Below are 18509 nucleotides of genomic sequence, written 5' to 3'. Positions count from 1 at the left end.
GTTTGCCCTTCCCTCCTTCTGGGAACACGGAATGGGCAAGGAGGCTCAGTGGGGGAATTGGAACTCGCAACCTCGGGCTCCACAGCCACTGAGCTATCCCACCCAGCTTCATGGTACAGGGCAACAAATAATACAATAATATAGCAGAAATTGAATACGGATTATAAACAAAGACGAATAATAATAACATGAATGATAGAATAATGACACAATTGCAGGAGGTGATTCTCAGGCAACTCGTACAGCAGGGTTGTGTTGTTTCCTGTAGGGGAGAAGCATGAATAGTGGAGGGAGCCGACCCCCTCGTCCCCGCCACGTACTAGCTCTGCCAAGTCCCGCCCTATCTCAACCGCTGTGGCCTCACAAATAGTTAAGCGCACCGAGTTGTTGTTCCTAGAGGGGCCTCCCAAAAAAAGATGAAAGGAGGCGTGCGCTGTGGCGGCAGGGAGAGGAAGTAGCCAGTCCTCCTCTCTCTCTCCCTTTTTTTCCCCCTGTTTGAACTCTTTGCAGGATTACCTCGGGGCAAGAGATGCATGGAGCGGTCGGGTGAGCTACAGGTTGCACGTATAGCTTGGATTTCTGCCTGCGGGGAGGACGAAGAGGGAGGGGCATAATTCACGGGGGGGGGAGACTAAAAAGGGAGAGAGGCACGTGACCTGCAGGTGCCCGTCCGGAGTGTATTCCAGTGGTGCGCACGCGCTTTCGGACCGAGTCCGGGCGGCGCGCGGGGCAGCCGAAGGAGGCAGAGCCGAGCCGCGGCTTCAGCGGGGAGGGGCGTTGTTACTAAGCAACCGAACGAAGTGACGTAGGAGGGCGGGGCGAAGCGGGTTGTTTCAAAAGGAGAGGTCGCGAAGGCTCCAGGAAGAAGAGACGGTAGAAGGGCGAGACAGTAGTCATGTCTCTAAGGATACCGGGTCGGTTTTAGGGCTTTCGCTACTTTGGCATGTTACTAATAACTTGTTGCGTTACTAGTAACGTGCTGACGTTACTAATAACGTGTCGAATTACCATCTAACTTCTAACAGTGATATAACTTGTTGTGTTACTAGTAACGTGGTGAGTTACTAATAACGTGTTGAATTACCATCTTTAACTCATAACAGTAATATAAATTATAGATCCAGGAAAAATCAGGAAAAAACTGCATGGTCCTCCAAACAATAAATGCAGCAAGAAGTGATACCTTTATTGGACCATTAAGAATATAAAAGAAAAAAAACAAAGGGCCAGCTTTCAATGATAATTCATCTTCTTCTGGCTCTGTACTAAGTTCTTGTGGGTCATACCAAAATTAAATGCTTTTCTTAAAAGTCCCAAAATCTCATGGTCGGTATAGGGACCAGGTTTAGCTTCTTAGGTGGAAATGGCTGCAGTCATTTGGTCTTATATTCTCAATGGGCCAATAAAGGTATTGCCCATTCCTGTATTTGCAAGTTACCAATAACAGTTATGAGAAATTGGGAGTTATAAGGGGTCATTCGTTGCAATGGAATTATCGTTGGTCATATCTGCTGATTGATTTTACTGTAATTTCTTTGTTGCTGTGTTTTATTATTTGCTGCAAACCACCCAGAATAGTGCTTTGCATTAATGGGGCAGTATGTAAATCAAATAAATAAGTAAATTAGCACAGGAGGGGGGGAAAAAACCTGTTGGCTGAAGATTCTTGGAGAATTGTTTGTTGACATCATTGATTAATTAACCATGACTTAATACTGCAATTTATTCTATTTTATTGTGTTGTACTTTTTTTCTTATTTAGTCACCTTGGGTCCCTCCTTCTGGGAAGAAGCCAGGGTAAAAATATGAAACATGAATATGAAAGAGATTAAAATAAATTTATACTTAATAACCACAGTCACCGTTGTTCCTGTGACGTTTGTGTAACTAACTTGCTGTGGGTAATTTTAGTAAATTGGTGAAATGCTGGGGAGAATCTAAGATGCATGCTATATAGAATAATATAATAATAATCTTAGAACTGCAAAGCTGGAAGGGACTCTTGTTGAGTTCAGCTCCTGTAGAAGAGGCCCAGTACGGCATCGAACTCCCAGCCTCTGGCTCTGTCACCAGAGGTCTAAACTAGTGGTCCCCAACCTTGCGCCTCCAGATGTTCTTGGACTTCAACTCCCAGAAATCCTGGCCAGCAGAGGTGGTGCTAAAGGCTTCTGGGAGTTGTAGTGCAAGAACATCTGGAGGCCAAAGGTTGGGAACCACTGGTCTACCACTGAGCTACCTTGTTATGTCCCCCTTTATACTACTGAGATCTTTCCTGTTACATCATCAGTTAGCAATTACCCACAATAAGTAAAGCACGCCTTACTTTTTACCAGATTTTGGCCAATATCTGGCAAAAATTTAAAATGTTTCCAGTGCAGTATCTGAGGTTATTTACTGGTAATGCTTACACAAGGACGCTGTCATGTAAATCAGTATAATTTAAAAATGAGATTTTGTGTTTACATGGAAAGAAAAACCAGCCAAGTTCTGGGCGTTGCAGTCCAAACATAAAATAACTCACCCCTAATTATGACTGTTCTCATTCAATTGCAGAGGGAGAGAACAGAGGCTGGCATTGTGTAGCTTGCTAACACCACTTAACAAATTTAACAAACAGGAAAGATTTAAAAAACAGGGTTTCCTTATTAATTTTTCTCTTCTATAGCCATCATGATACACCAGTCCTAACTGGAACATCTGTTGATTTGGTGCTGAGTGGGATAATAAGATAAAAGTAGATTTGTCTGATGGTGCTGTGCTTTTCTCATTCTCTTTTCTTCCTTTCTTCTGTCAAGGAGGAGCGTTTGCCACCCCTCTGGACTGTCTGCATTTCCTCTTTAAAACAATCTGTTTTGCAAGCGATCTCAATAAACCAGAGCACTTTTGTGAAACACCCAAACGTTCCTCTTGAGTGACCAAAGGACCAACAGAGGGCAGAAAAACCAGAATCTGGGCATTTACCTCAAGAAAGTGAGAAGGACAAAAAGAAGGTTTGGTGAGGTGGACTTTGACCCCAGACAAAATGGCGGCTGAACAGGGGATGCAGCCCCTCGTGGGTTTCCAGTGCCCGGCTGCAGCTGATCCAAACGTGAAGCATGAAATCAAAATGGAGGAGGAACAGCAGTTTGGTGCTGTGGATACCGAGAGCCCTGAAGAAGAAGGAAATATCAGGGAATGCCTCTCCAGGTGGCCGGGGCAGCAGGTCCAGCCGGAGCCGGGGGAGAGGCTGCTCCGGCAGTGGGAAGACCAGTGGCAGGGCTTCCTGAAGACCGTGGAGTCTCCCTCTTCGTCCGAGTGGGAGAGGCCAGGGCTGCTGGACGCGTCGGCCCCGTGGGGCGATGCCCAGGCCTTCCTGGCCTCCTTCGAGCAAGTGGCCGAGGCCTGCTTGTGGCCCAAGGAGGAGTGGGCGGCCCGACTCCGGCCAGCCCTCCGAGGAGAAGCGGGCCAGGCCTTCGTCCGGCTGGAGGCCAGGGACCGAGAGGACTACGGCAAGGTGAAGGCGGCCCTCCTGCGCAGAGAGGCTCTGCGGAGAGAGAAGACCCGGCAGCACTTCCGGAGCTTCGGCTACCGGGAGGCCGAAGGGCCGCGAGCGGTTCACGGCCGGCTGCGGGAGCTTTGCCGCCGGTGGCTGAAGGTGGAGAAGCACACGAAGGAGCAGATCCTGGAAGAGCTGGTCCTGGAGCAGTTCCTGGCCGTCCTTCCGCCGGAGGTCCAGACCTGGGTCAGGGGACACGGGCCCGAGACCGGCGCCCAGGCGGTGGCCCTGGCCGAGGACTTCCTGGGGAGGTCTTGCAAGTCAGAGAGGCTGGAGCAGCACGTAAGGGAAAGCAAAGCTTGGAAAAAATACTGTCAGAACGTAATTGTGACTCATTGGAAAGTCTGTCTATTCTCAGTAGCTCATTCTCACTAGTGTTACAAAATCCTCTTTTTCTGATGTGTTTTAGCTTTTTTCCTAACTCTAAGTATTGAGAAGAAAAGGGCATACAATTTGGAAAGTTGCACTCAGAGTGGCTCTAAAAATTGCCTTTAAGGGCTATCCTAAAAGCTACTGGGATGTGGTGGCGCTGCGGGCTAAACCGCAGAAGCCTCTGTGCTGGAAGGGCAGAAGACCTGCAGTTATAAGATCGAATCCACGCGACGGAGTGAGCCCCCGTCGCTTGTCCCAGCTCCCGCCAACCTAGCGGTTCGAAAGCATGCAAAAATGCATGTAGATAAATAGGGACCACCACAGTGGGAAGGTAACGGCATTCCGTGTCTAGTCATGCTGGCCACTTGGCCACGGAAGATTGTCTTTGGACAAACGCTGGCTCTATGGGTTGGAAACGGGGATGAGCACCGCCCCCTAGAGTCGGACGCGATTGGACAAATTGTCAAAGGGAACCTTTACCTAAAAGCAGCTAAATAATCATTTATAAAGTCAGAAGTTGGGCAAAAACTCCCAGAAGCCTTCATCCGCTATTTGGCTGGGATTCCTGGGGTTTGTAGTCCAAGACCACTTGGAGACCCAAGGTTGGGAACCCCTCTTTAGAACTAAGATCAGGGAAACCAAGGCTGGCCTCCCTTCTCAGCCTCAGAGCTTAGTGGATGATCTTGAGCTGCTCCCGTGCTCTCAGGCTAACCTAACCTGAGTTGGCCTAAGGCTGCGGTTCGCAATCTTGGGTGACCCCGGCGTTCTTGGACTGCAATTCCCAGAAGCTTTCACGACCCGCCGAGCTAACCAGAGTTTTTGGATTTGGAATCCAAGAACACCTGAGTGACGCGAGGCTGAGAAGCACTGGCATGAGGGTAAAATGAGGGAGTGAAGTCCACTCTATAGGTCTAGAGTAGTGGTTCTCAACCTGGGGTCCCAATCCAGATGTTCTTGGGCTGCATTTTCCCAGAAGCCTCCATCACCAGCTGTGCTAGCCAGGATTTCTGGGAGTTGCAGTCCAAAAACATCTGGAGACCCAAGTTTGAGAACCACTGGTCTAGAACAGGGGTTCCCAACCTTTTTTGAGCTGTGACCCCCTTTTCTGATAGCCAAGTAACCTGTGACCTCCTCCCCCCTTGCCACATTTGCACAAAAAGGCATTTTTAATGGGGAAAAGTCAGAAAACAAGTTTCTTTCTCCCCCAAAGGGTCTGTTTCTCATGCACGCTAACCTTAATATCCTGCTCTGAAAAGTCGAGGAAGAAATTATTTAAATTATTAAATTTATTTATTTAAGTGAGATTTAGTGTAAATTAAGGAAAACATTCTGTATATTCCCCTCTTGCTCCCTACTGGAGCTTGAATCAGGGATTGAGAGGGCAAAGAGAGATACAGTCATTCTGAAATTTTGGGACGGCCTGGTTGTAGAGACTTGCTTTTGCGGGGAACAGATGGAAGGGACATCCAGCTACAGTCGCTGCACTTTTTGACAGTGAACACATCATTTCTTGTATTAGCCAAAAGTTAAGGCCTGACAAGCTTTATTTTCCTAGAACTGTAGAGTTGGAAGGGATCCTAAAGATCATCTTGTCTGACCCCCTACCTGTGGAGGAGATTGACAGCTAATACGTTTCCAAGGGATGGCTGTCCAAACCACTTTTTAAAAACCTCTAAGTCTGTACCGCTCACCTACCACAGAGAGAATCTGCTCGGAATTTACTCCTAATGTTTAGTCTGAATCACATACATTGAAGCCATGTGTTCAAGTGTTACCCACAGAAGCTACAGAAGACGCTTTTGATCTGGGTAGGACCATTTTTCACCTTGGTGACTGGCGGATCTAAATTTGACCCTATTTCACCCATCCTGGCCTGCCTATATTGGCTGCTGGGCCAAATTCAAGATACTGATGTTAACTTATAAAGCTCATTAGGGTTTAGGACCTCGCTACCTGTCGGGGTGCCTCTCCCTCAGGTCATCCCCCCCCTCGTCCGTCTTGCACTTCCCGGGCCTTAATGCTGCAGGGGGCCACTCCGAAAGAGGCTCAGAAGCCGTCAGCCAGTGGCCGGGCCTTCTCGGTTGTGGCCACCCCACTCTGGAACTCCCTCCCTCCCTGTGGCCCTCACAATCTGGCCTTTAAAAAAAATATATTTATTTATTTATTTTATTTATATGCCGCCCACACTACCCAAAGGTCTCTGGGCGGCTTATAACGATAAAAAATTCAATAAAAAGACAAAACAATTAAATGCAATTAAAATATATACTGTAAAATTGCCATCAAGAAAGTTTGTGAAGAAGAAAGGGGATGAGGCTATTCAGGGAGATATGTTCTGTTATTTATACAATTGTGTTTTTATTACAAACCTCATCCCTTTGTCATCTTAATTTTGTACTGAATTTATGCCAGCCTATAGTTTGCCAAACAAGGTTTTGTTTTCATATGCTCAATTTTTTTAAAAAAATGTTGTAGAATATACTTTTGTTATTTCTGTTATTTCCTGGAAGCTGCCCAGAGTCGTGGCTTGTCCACTAAATGGGCCAGGCACTAGTTTAAACAAAGAAAGAAAGAAATTAGGCGCTGCTGGATAGCTGAGTGGTTTAGGCATCTGGCTGCGGAGCCAGAGATTGGGAGTTTGATTCCTCCACTGGGCCTCCGTGACAGAGGCTAGATTCAATGATCCATAGGGTCCCTTCCGGCTCTGCCATATTAACGATTATTTTCTTGGTGGTTTCTTCCACCTTCCCTAACTCTGAGGTCTTCTTTTCCCTTCCAGGTCCCAGCGGAAGGGCTACGTTTCTCTGGGGCCGAACAAGCTCTCTTGAATAATCAGCAGAATCGGGTTGCCACCTGTTGGGGTAAGGTCGGCCCATGCTCAAAATACTTTCACACCTCGTTATGTTTTCCCTCTGAAGTGAGCTATGAAATAGGTTTCCTTGAAGTGGTTAAACTGTGATACTGCAGTGAAGGCTCAGCTCATCGCCTGAGTTGGATCCCAGTTTGCTCAGGTAGCTGACTTGACTCACCCTTCCATCCTTCCCAGGTCGCAAAAGCGATCGCAGAAACATTAACGTAAAGTGGATTCGTCATAGAGCGGGGTAATCGTCCAGCGGGGCACGACTGAGAATAAAGTTCAGGCTTGATTTGATCTAGGCCCCACTTGTTTGTTTTTCCAGGGTATCCATGCAAAGCTCTCCTCCAGCACCACATTTCACACAAATCAATTTTTTGTAACCTGTCACTGTCTTTCACACTCGTGAGTGGTGATCAAGAAGACAAAGAGTGTGGATGGCCTTGGTCTCCAGTGGCACATCCTTACACTAGATGATCTTTTCCAGTTCCTCCACGGTTGACTTTCCTACTCTCGGTCTTCTTCTGCAGCAAAGGGGATCCAATGAGTCCTTAAAGCAATCCGTAATGGGCCACTGCTTTGTTCCCTTCTTTTCCTACCCCTTTCCACAGGTGAAGACCCAGTGGGCGGAAACGAAAGGCGCCGGCCAGGAAGCACTTATGAAGATGGAGCAAATCACGTACAGTCGGCCTTCAGCCTTGCTGATCCTCGGGAAGAGCGGCCTTCCCTGGGATCGTTGGGCGAGTCAACACACCAGATGTTGCCCCACGAGGCTGCAGAGGAGATGGAGGTCATCTCTGGCCTCCATCTGGAGCGGCCATCGGTGCTCGGACTCTCATCTGCCCTTCGAGACCCCACATTGGTTGAAGAGGCATGGGAACAGGGAGAAAAGAGGAGCCGGATGCCCGGGGAGGAGCCACCGCCTCCTTCTGGCATAAGCCCGTGGCATAACTCCGCTCCCCTGGAGTCCTCAAGGTTGAGGTTTCCAGCACCTCATGCAGAGGTGGGGAGTCCCCCTGCCCCTTCCTACGCGGCCCCTGCCGAACCGCCCAATCTGGACATGCAAATGGGGGGAGGCACCCGGGGCCCCAAGAGATCCTCGGAAATCTGGAGGCACTTCCAGACCTACGAAGAGGACCGCCGTTTTGCCATCTGCAAGCTGTGCAAGGCCCGGGTGAGCCGGGGGAGGGATCTGCGCCACCTGACCAATTCGGGCATGATTTGGCACTACAAGCACACCCATGCCGCCGGGGGGCTGGCGGAGCAGGTGAAGCCGAGCGTCCCCTCGGTGTCGCAAGGGGGCCGCCGGCTGCCACTTTTGTTGGACAGAAAGCCCATCAGAGACATGCTCGCTACGAAGCGGCCCCCGCCGCCCGTTTGCCCCGTAGATCCCCCAGGGCAGACCCGGACCATCTTGGGGTTGTTCTACGGCTCCGTGCAGAGGGCTAGGGGTGGCCAGGCTGAGCAGAGGCAGCCCTCCCAGAGGTGACTGCCATCTGCCGAGACTACGGGAAGCGCTTTCGCCTGGACTCTGGATTCCGTACCCACGGCAACAAAAAAGCAAATAAACAAATATAGTCTTGTGGTACTGTGGCATTCGCCCCTCTTGCCCCTTTCCTGACTCTCCAAACACAGAGTACCTGTATGCAAACTACTACTTCTTTTTTACTCGCTGCCACCAGTTGATCACTGAATCAACATTATTTATGGAAGGATGAAGATGCAGGTCCAAATTTCACTGTCTTTTAAATAAAACTTGTTTATTGGTTACAGATGTTTGATTATTAATCATAGGTAACTTCTACAGGTTTATTTATAATCAGTCTTAACCTTCTATTTGTCATAAAAGTTCTTATTCACTCTTCACTCTAATCACACCTCAGATCTCCCAAATACAGTGGTGCCTCGCTTGACGATGTTAATTTGTTCCAGCGAAATTGCTGTAGAGCGAAAACGTAAAGCAAAATAAAAAAAGCCCATTGAAATGCATTGAAAACCTTTCAATGCGTTCCAATGGGCTGAATAACTCACCGTCCAGCGAAGATCCTCCATAGGGGTGGCCATTTTTGGTGCCTGTAGAGCAAGGAATCCGTCCAAAAACACAGCGGGGTGCCATTTTGAGCAGCCAGCTGCCATTTTGAAAACCTGACGATTAGCTGTTTTGATCGTTGTAATGTGAAGAATCGGGAACCGATCATCGTCAAACAAAAAAAACATTAAAACATTGTTTTGCGATCGCAATTGCAAAAACATTGTCGTGAAGCGGATTTGTCATACGGGGTAATCGTTAAGCGGGGCATGACTGTACCACACTCTTCTCTCTCTCTCCACTCTGACCCCCCTCTCTCTCTTACTCTGACTGACTCACACTCTGACTCTGACTCTTTATTACATATCTCTCAGCTCCGCCTCTTAGCAACCTTAACCTGCAACATGAATATGCATGACTACTTCATAATAAGGGTGAACGCTACAGGTACCTTAATAAGGAATGAAAAAGCTTTATAAGCTTTTATGGTTTGAATAATCATCATCTTAAACCTGCAGGGCTGGAAGGGACCCCATAGATCAATTCTCTGGATATTGCTGGATTCTTCAGGGACCAGCCAGCCAAACACGCCCTTTCCAAAAAGACACACACACACACACACCCTTTTGTGGCAGGGAGCCTGTGGCCCTACAGATATTGAACTACAGTTTCTATCATCCTTTGCTGTTAGCCACACTGACTAGGGCTGATGGGTGATGGGATCCAGCAATACCTGAAGAGATGCCTGTTTCCCATCCCATACTTAAATCTTTGCTGATAATCTACTCTTTAACTCATGGATCTTAGGAAAATTATACTGGTATAGTTTTATAGGTACTGGTATTTTGGTTGGAGTGCTATTTAGCTAACCTTCAGTGTAAACAGTGTCATGTTTCTTTTTCAGGTAGCTGCTAAGCTATTGGAAACATGCACCTAAAAAGCAGAAGTCTCATATTATTAAGCTTCAGACTTTGATTTGATACTTGTTCCAGGTACAGTATAGAGGTTTTTCTGAAGACTGTTCTCAGAAATGTTTGGGAACTGCAATCTATTAAATTTTTGGGGACCTTCTACCCCCATCTATAAATTACATATTTCCAGACCTAATATTTATTAAAAATTCATTGAAGAACAGTTCCCAGCGTGCTCTTTAATTCCTGGGTTATGCCTTGATGTGGTAGAAAGTAAAACAAAGTGAGTGTTCCATTTATATTATAGGCAAAAGAACACCGGGGCAAACCATGGCATACAACTATGTTATGCTTTGTAAGAGAGGGGATTTATCTATCTGTATCTTTTCATAGACAGGAAGGTTCGTGGCATTCATTGGCTGTCACGGAATGTTCATATGCATCCTAACTCTGCTGGGTGTAAGCAGAGGAGTTTTGGAGATGGTGGCAGGAGATTCGGATAGGTCCAGGGTCCTCAAAAATAGCCTTGGGGGACTACATGTGTATCCCCCCTCCCCAGCACTTTGCTCACTCCTGTTGTTATTAATTCTTTTAAAATATTTGAATAATTTACTGTTTGTGGCTTTTCATATTGTGTTTTTATTAATGTAAGTCACCTTGGATCCTTTTTTAAAGGAGAAAAGCAAAGTAAAAATATTTTAACCAAATAAGAGAAGCCTCTGTCAAATATACTTTGCAGCTTGCGAACTTTCCCCCAGGACCAGCATGGAGGTGGCTGGGATTTACATTCCTATGTAGGGCATGCTTGCTACCCATTTCTGGAAGCTCCTCCTGATTCAGCTGCTATTTTCTTGGCTTTTGATGACTGTTTGCCCGATGATGTGTGTGTGACTGATCAAGGTGAGGAGTATGGGCAGGATTCCCTCCCTGGTCCTTGAATGAGTTGTAGCCCCCCAGAAAAATCTTTTCTAACCTCTAATATAAAACCACACAATGATCTATAAAGGCTGGCAGACGTGTACACCCCACAGACGAGTGCCCAAGCGGTGGCCGTGGCTGAGGATTTCCAGGGGAGGCACACTGGAAGTCTGGGAGGCTGGAATAGGACATTAAAACAACAACAATAAATCACTTCATACTCACTCTAAATCAGAGATGTGGAAAGTGGGAGGGGTGTTGTTTGTTAGCCCATTAGAATCACTGTTTTGCAAATCGCTATAGAGATTGCAAAACCTCATCGTCATGCGGATTTGTTGTTTTGCGAGGTCGTCGTCTAGTAAGGTACCACTGTACTGGCTTGATGTGCAGAAATCAGAAAATAAAGCTCTCTGTGGCAGGAAGATAAACAATTTTGGCCAAAACTCTGTAAAACAATGCATTTTGTTAAGTGCACAGGAGCTGGGGCTGGTAATCCAATTGGCAACTTCACCTCCTTGATACTTACTGTTAAAGGTGCAGGATTGGGAGCCTTGAACAAGCTGACAATATTCCACTAAAACAGCTGGTCGAAGCTCAAGAGTGGGATGAGCCCAACTGGCAGCTTCACAGCCAGCGCGCTCTTAAATGGGAGCAGGAACAGGATGTGGAGAGCAAGTTGGCAACCTTCTTGAGAGCAGCCATTTTGAATGCATAGAAGTGGGAGGAGGGGGCCAAAAGCCAGATGGCAATCTCACTATTATACTGTATGCGGTTCTTACCTGGATAAGAGCATTTATTTATTTATTTATTTATTTAAAATACCTTTCTCCTTTTAAAAACAGGACCCATGGCAGCTTATGTCATTAAAAGACAAAATTGAAAGCTGGAAACAGTAAGGATGCAAATACTAAAAAGAATCAAACACAAAGGTTCAAAAACAGTCAATAGAAACCATTCCAAAAACCCAGATAAGGTGTTCATCAAATCTGGTGCCAGCAGAGGGTAGCTCACATCTCAGAAGATGTGGACCAAGATTCAAAAGGATCTTGATCCTAGGATCGGAGAACTGGACCAGAACAGAAGAAACAGAGAAAAATGTCAAGTTCTGCATTTAGGCAGGTAAAATCAGATGTTGGAGGAATAAAAGACAGGTGTGACACGGCTTCCATGTCGAAAAGGATCTGGTGGTTTTGAAGGACCGCAGGCCAAACATAAGGCGAAAGGGTGAGGTGGCCACCAAAGGAGTCCAAATGGCAATAAAAAAGGATTAGTGTCCAGATCAAGGAGAATAACAGTATCATACTATTCTGGATTAAATCCCACACTTAAAAAAAAACTGCAAAGCCAGTGACCATACTGGTAAACAGACCAGCCTGCAGTTCTGAAGTGCTGGGTTTTTACTGCTCGTACCATGGGGTGGATTTAGATTATTTTCTTAAGGTTTTAGCAAAATGCTGGTTTTCTTTCTTTCATAAACTTTTGTAAGCTGCCTTGAGTGCAATCTTTTACTAGAAAGGCGGGCTGTGAATGCGATGAATAAGTAAATAATAAGCAAATAAATTAAGTGCACAGGAGCGGAGAGTGAGGAGCAAGTTGGCAGCCTTCCTATCTTGAAGTGGACCAGCTCACATTAAAATACAGTCTTTCAGGTGCCACATAATATATATCTCATATATAACCCTCATATAAAGAGATATATGTGAGAGTTATATAGATGAGATATGTATATCTCTGTTCCCTCCCCCCCTTGGCTTTAGCCTGATCTCTCCGCCCTCCATCACTCATCAGATGCACAAGAGGAGAAAATGGCCTCTATCTAGATGCGCTTTTGCCTGTGAGGGCCGTTCGGTGCCGACCAGTTTGCTGCAGGCACTGAAGGGTTAAACATCAGAGTTTGGATTCCTAGAGAAGCACAGAAATTGGAGAGACCAGGGATTTGGGGGGGGGGGGAGTTCCTTCCTGACCAGCCATCCTGGGTTTGGGGGGGGTGCAACCCTCTTTTTTTTCCCTCCTCCCAACATTGCCCTAAAGCAAAAATTGCACAATGTGGCTTGCGAAAGGCCTGTGAAGCGGAATTGCATCCCATTGCATTGCTGAAAGGTAGCTTATATTGCATTTCTTCTGTTCTCCCCTTTCTCTCTCTTCATTTTCCAGAATTATAAAGCTAACCAACGTCATCCTTTCTGGGTTTCTCCAAAATCAGGGTCCCTATTGTGTTCAGGGGTGAAGCTTAGGACCCTAAAAGCTCGCATTGGAGTTGCTGCCTAGAAATCTTTGGACAGGGCATTGCTGAGATCTCAAGGACCAGCTGGCAATTAAAAAAAAAGATTAGCTATGCTTTGGGGGAAAAAAAGCATTATTTAATTTTATATCATCCATTGCTGGCTTGCTGCATGCCTTCAAATACTAATATTGTCTCTGGCTGATGTCCAGCCCTTTGAATTACTTGTTTCAACTTATTTAGCTCTGTTGGAAGTGAGCTTGAGAATCAGTAAAAAAAAACACAACTCAATCTCCTGAACGAGTTACTTTTTTAGGGGCCTGAAGAAATTGATTGGTTCTTAAGAGAGCAAAATGATGCTTTTCAGAGAGGTATCCCTATCAGTCTGTCTCACAATGGGGATATGTATGTATGTATATGTATGTATGTATGTATGTATGTATTCATTCATTCATTCATTCATTCATTCATTCATTCATTCATTCATTCATTCCCCACCTTTCTGCTTGAAAGGACCCAAGGCGGACCAGTAGAGACAGGACCCATAGAGAATTTTATAATACTCAATATTCCCCCCCCCCCATTATATGAGCTTTTACAGCTCTAAATCCACTCCTTCTGACCTAAAGGCTGGAAAATAAACGTCCTGTATATATATATATACAGATATATTTATACCTGTCCCGTGAGCAGGTGAGGTTACCGCTTATAGACCATGTGACAATGGATCGCACTGACACAGGAATGAGATGATCAAGCTCTTAATTAGCATGAACAAGCTAGGATGATGATCTAGCTGTCACAGGAATGCGAAGAATTACCTGTTTATCAGAGAGGGTCTTGGAAGAGAGTTATTTTATAGCGGAAAGTTGGATATTAATAAATGCAGTCTGATAAAAAGCCATGATCTCTGCTGCAACTCATGGGGAAACACAAGAACTGGTTTATGTAGCTGCCTTCACTGCTTTCCTTTCCGATCTCCCTTTATAATGCCTCTCTCTCTCTCTCTCTCTCTCTCTCTCTCTCTCTCTCTCTCTCTCTCTCCCTCTCTCCTTTCAGTAGCCACTGCAATGGAGTGTCCTGGAGGCTGAATTTTTCTTGAATTCTTCTGAAACTACTTTTTCTGTGTCGCGGGTTCCTAATGTCAGATTTATGCCCCTTCATATTTTTGTGTGTGCAGAAAACAGACAAGCACTCCTGGCCCAAACTCATTCACAGGGCGGGCAACAGCTTATGTTTTGCAGCCGTAAACAAACAGGGGCTACTTTTGTGGAAATCGATTTATCTGCTCTCTTATTTTGCAATTCTCTTGTATTCCTAGAAGCTGTTAACAACCTTTTGTCTTTGATTTTGAAATGCTGGTTGTTGGTTTTGAAAGTATTTCAATCTACGTTTGTGTGTGTGTGGTTTTAATTTAACTGTTGGAAAAAAGCGGATTTCAAATTATTTACCACAGGCACATGGGACCTGCTGTGAGCAGAGAGCATGGCTGTTTTGTGCCATGGTCTGACTTATGGTGAACTTAATAGGATTTTCAAGGTATGTAAGATGTTCAGGGAGTGGTTTTACCATTAGCCTTGTTTTGGTTTATGTTTGATCACAAGGAAGTAAACACAGACTTAATTTTCAAGGAATAGCATATTTCTTTTTGAGGGGGGCAGTGGACTGGCTTATTCTTCACAAATGTGTACGGTTCCCTCCAAACACTGCTTATGATGACAACCATTGCCACATCATGTGGCAGTGAATTCCGCAGTTTAACAACAATTGCTTCTGTTACCCATCTGCAGTCCCACACCGCTCATCTCCAAGAGATGACCCCGGTGGCTTCTTCTGCCTCTGCCCAGTGTGTTCGGAGTTTCATTGTGTTTCCCACCAACCAACCCACGCTGTTGTTCTACTTTTCTCTTCAGCCTTAACTTTGAGAGAACTCACTGGCTGCTCCCCGTGGTGTGCATTTTAATATCTGATATGTTTTCAAAAGGTTTGGCAGTAGTGGCTTTAGTATGGAGATGTCTAATCACAATTTAATAATGGCCAGGATCCAATTTACACCATGCAAGTGTAACTGCGTAAATGACAGTCGTGGATTGCCCATTATTAACGAGTCATGGCTTGCATTTACAGTCATGTGACAGTTGCAAAAATTATGTAATTGCCTTAAACCGATGTAAATGCACAGCTCAGATTGGCCAATACCTGTGGGTATGCAGACTTTTCAGCTGTGTTGTCTTTTTAATCACAACCACTAGATGGGCAGATTAAAACCAAAAATAAAAAAAAAACACTTGATGGGCAGGATAAAAATTACAAAAATTTTGTAAGCCGCCTTGATCTCTTATTTTGAAGGACAGTCTGCCTATTTGAGGGAGAAATTAGAGATAGAGAGATAGGAAATAAATAAAGATAGAAATAATTGTGCTCCATCTCATTGAATATCAAAATCTGAACGTTTCAGGATCGTTGGTTGAACTTTTCATATCGTGCATTTTCAAATTATGGAAATGTGACTTTTCACTTCATCACAATTTCATGCTTTTGATTTGTCAGCAGGATAAAATGGCTGCTGAGCAGAGAGAGAGAGACGCTCAAGCTGCCCTGTTCCAGTCAGGAGGTATACAGTGTTGTGTGAAAGAGGAACCGGACGAGGGATTGTCCCAATGCTGGGATTCTGAAGACTTCCTGAGGGTAGTTCGTGTTCCTGACACGCAGCTTGGATATTCCCAAACCTTGTGGGATGATACAAAGGCACCTCTCGAGGGATATCTTGAGGGTAGTCAACCAGCCATTAGGAAGCAACAGATGGTGGGACTCGAGGAGACACCCAATGGAGACATCAAACTTACGTCTGGCAGTGCAGATGTTGACGGCGTCACCCTGAGAGCTTACAAAAACCCCAGCCACAGTGGAGAATACAAGACCATCAAGGAAGAGATCCTTCACGACGTTGCGCTCGAGACGGAAGCCCAACGGCAGCATTTCCGGATGTTCCGCTACCCAGAAGCTGAAGAGCCAAGGGAGGTGTGCCAGAGACTCTGGGAACTCTGCCGCCAGTGGTTGCGACCGGAGAGGAACACCAAGGAGCAGATCCTGGAGCTGGTGGTCCTGGAGCAGTTCCTGGCCATCCTCCCGCCAGCGCTCCAGAGCTGGGTGATGGAAGGTGGCCCGCAGACCTGCTCTCAAGCAGTGGCCCTGGCCGAGGATTTCCTGCTGAAGCAACAAGAAGCTAAGGAGAGACCAGAAAATCAGGTGAGGAGAACTTGTTGCCTTATACAGAGGTGGGAGAAACAAGGGGGGGGACCTGTGGTATAGTGTTACCAAAATATTTGTCTGGGTTCCAGGGACTCATAGACATCCGTGCCAAAGTTCCCTGGTTTGCCCCCCCCCCAATTTTGGCAGCATTTTGGTCAGGGGGGTGTTTTGGATGGGCCTCATGCGACTTGTTGCAACCTCTGTAAGTCCCCTAAAATATATATACAGTCAAACAGACAACAGGGCTAGAGTCAAATCAAGAGATGCATGTTTAAGAAACAATCTAGGACCCCTTTATCCACGGGATTCATATCTGCTGATTATTAGTCGTGGTCTAAAAATATTAAAGGAAAAAACCTAGGAATAATTATTTATAAAGATGAAGTTACCAGAACCGGCCACTAGATGGTGCCATAGACTATGCTATGCATAGGGTTCTCTCTACAATGTTGTTACCGGAACTGGTCACTAGATGGAGCCAGAGACTGCTGTGATCTGTGTTTTTCAGGATGGGGGGGGCTACTTGGAACTGATCCCCTGCAGATCCAAGGATCTTAGTATACATCCGATTGAGGTCCATTATCCAGCATTGGTCAGGTCACGACTACTGTTGGGATCCTCCCATCTCTTTCAGGTGTTGATCCACCAGGTCACCGCAAGTACCCCCGAAGCTGAACAGGATTTGTCCACTATTGAACCAGAACAGCTTTACCGAGAGCCAAAGCAGGAGGACTCTGAAGAGGCCAGGCTTATGGGTGAGGATCCCTTTACGTGGTTTATATTTTTATAGACATATTTTATAGACTTTTATAGACTTCAAGTGCCTAGAGATCTAGAAGGTAAGGTGGGTGGAAGGGGGGTGCATTAGGAAGGTGAATATTATTCTCCTTCCCCTTCCCCCTCCCAATTTTTTTCTCTTTTTTAGTGATTTCTCGAGCCAAGATTTCTCAATTTTTTGCAAATACGAAACACTTCTTTTGTTCTTTCTCTTTTCTGTTTTATTTTTAATTTTTCGCTGGCTGAATGCTGTGCACCTAGCTGTCCTGTTATCCGTTAATTTCCATCAAGACCACCACTGTACCTTTTTATTGGTTTCTTTCCTATTTCAGTTTAAATATATCACTCCCATTAGTGGTTCACAATCAAATGCACAATCAAGGTAGTAAATATAATAAAAAAAATGTAGTACAGAAATCATGTGCTCGTTTATGTCCTAGGTTTTTTTTTAGGGGAGATACACAGTATCAACAAAGGAACTAGAGGCATCATTTTAGGGTTGTTTATCATTGGGGTGTATTTTCATGGGGGGAAATCTGGTTTTGTACAGAAATTGTAATAAGTGCACTGGTGGGTGTTATAACCACCAAACTATCTTATCACATGAGATTTCTAAAAAAATAAAATAAATAACACTTCACATAGAGACATCTCTACAAGAAAAAATCAAAGAATTTTTTTTCTGTTGGTTGCTGCCTCTGATATGTCCACCAGGGATGGGATTTTCAGATTGTCTTCACGGCAGATGCCTTAATTCTTCATTCTGGGACTTCTGCCTAATTTGTAGACACGTTTCAGACACATCAATGTGAAGACAGGCCTAAATTATAAGACTTTGAGGCTTAGCTAGGCCTAGTTCTGCCCCAGCTTCCTGTTCCTGTCCCAAGGCCTTCTGGGAGCATTTTTTTCTGAACAGGGTTGGGTGGAGTTGGGCCTAAATAAACCTCAAAGATTTCTAGGTACATCACATCGAAGAATTAGAATAGAGAATTAGAATATTTGTAGACCAGGAAACCTGAAATCTCAACCCTGCTCTCCAAACCTTCTCCATTCTCAAGAGCAGTTTCCCCACTCAGTCTGTCTTTTGATAGGTATGTGTAAATCTAACTCTATGGCTTATTGCTGGCACAGGAAGTCAGGTATGATTAAACCATGGTTTGCCGTGACAACTGAACCAGCAACTGTGGCTTGTCCCTGGCTTGTTTCCCCTGCTGCCTCCCCTGAAACAGGTGCTGATAACAGATAAACAAACCAGAAATGGGAGAAAGAAGCCATGGTTAATTTAGCTGGCTGCCCCACAATTTGTGACTTAAGCAACAAATCATCATTAGTACAAGCCATGATTCAGCTTGATATGTGAGCATGTGCAGTGGCTGATCCCTCATTTTTCAGAACTTAGAATCCAACATTTACTCAGATTTAGCGAAGGAACAAAGGCTCTTTGCTGTGGCTTTTTAATGCTTGCATATGAATGTGGGCTTTTTTTTTTTTTTTGCTGTAATATTGCTCTAGTTTAAGTCCATGCTGTTAGCATAATGTTTTATGGGGATGGGATTTTTTTTTAAATTTCTGGAACTTCGAATCCCATAATTCCCCATTCTGAGAGTTCTACCTGGCTTACAGACACTTTACACTATGGC

General features: G+C 45.3%; 2 protein-coding genes across 2 annotated transcripts in view; both read left to right on the top strand.

The window, feature by feature from the left end:
- Window positions 1–18509, top strand: part of LOC110091514 (uncharacterized) — a 33709-nt gene that overhangs the window by 12396 nt on the left and 2804 nt on the right. The window contains exons 5-7 of the mRNA XM_078386811.1: window positions 11154–11298; window positions 15247–16089; window positions 16727–16847. Coding sequence (XP_078242937.1) covers window positions 11154–11298; window positions 15247–16089; window positions 16727–16847 — 1109 coding nt within the window. The remainder of the gene's footprint in view (window positions 1–11153; window positions 11299–15246; window positions 16090–16726; window positions 16848–18509) is intronic.
- Window positions 391–8531, top strand: LOC144587456 (uncharacterized). The gene is made up of 4 exons (XM_078388151.1): window positions 391–546; window positions 2796–3817; window positions 6687–6768; window positions 7373–8531. The coding sequence occupies exons 2-4, from the start codon at window positions 3023–3025 to the stop codon at window positions 8248–8250; spliced, it is 1755 nt and encodes a 584-aa protein (XP_078244277.1). The 5' UTR covers window positions 391–546; window positions 2796–3022; the 3' UTR covers window positions 8251–8531.

The sequence above is a fragment of the Pogona vitticeps genome, chromosome 2, assembly GCF_051106095.1.
Source record: "Pogona vitticeps strain Pit_001003342236 chromosome 2, PviZW2.1, whole genome shotgun sequence".
Lineage (NCBI taxonomy): Eukaryota > Metazoa > Chordata > Lepidosauria > Squamata > Agamidae > Pogona > Pogona vitticeps.
Note: the sequence above shows the minus strand (reverse complement) of the source record. Positions and strands in the feature narration are given on the sequence as shown.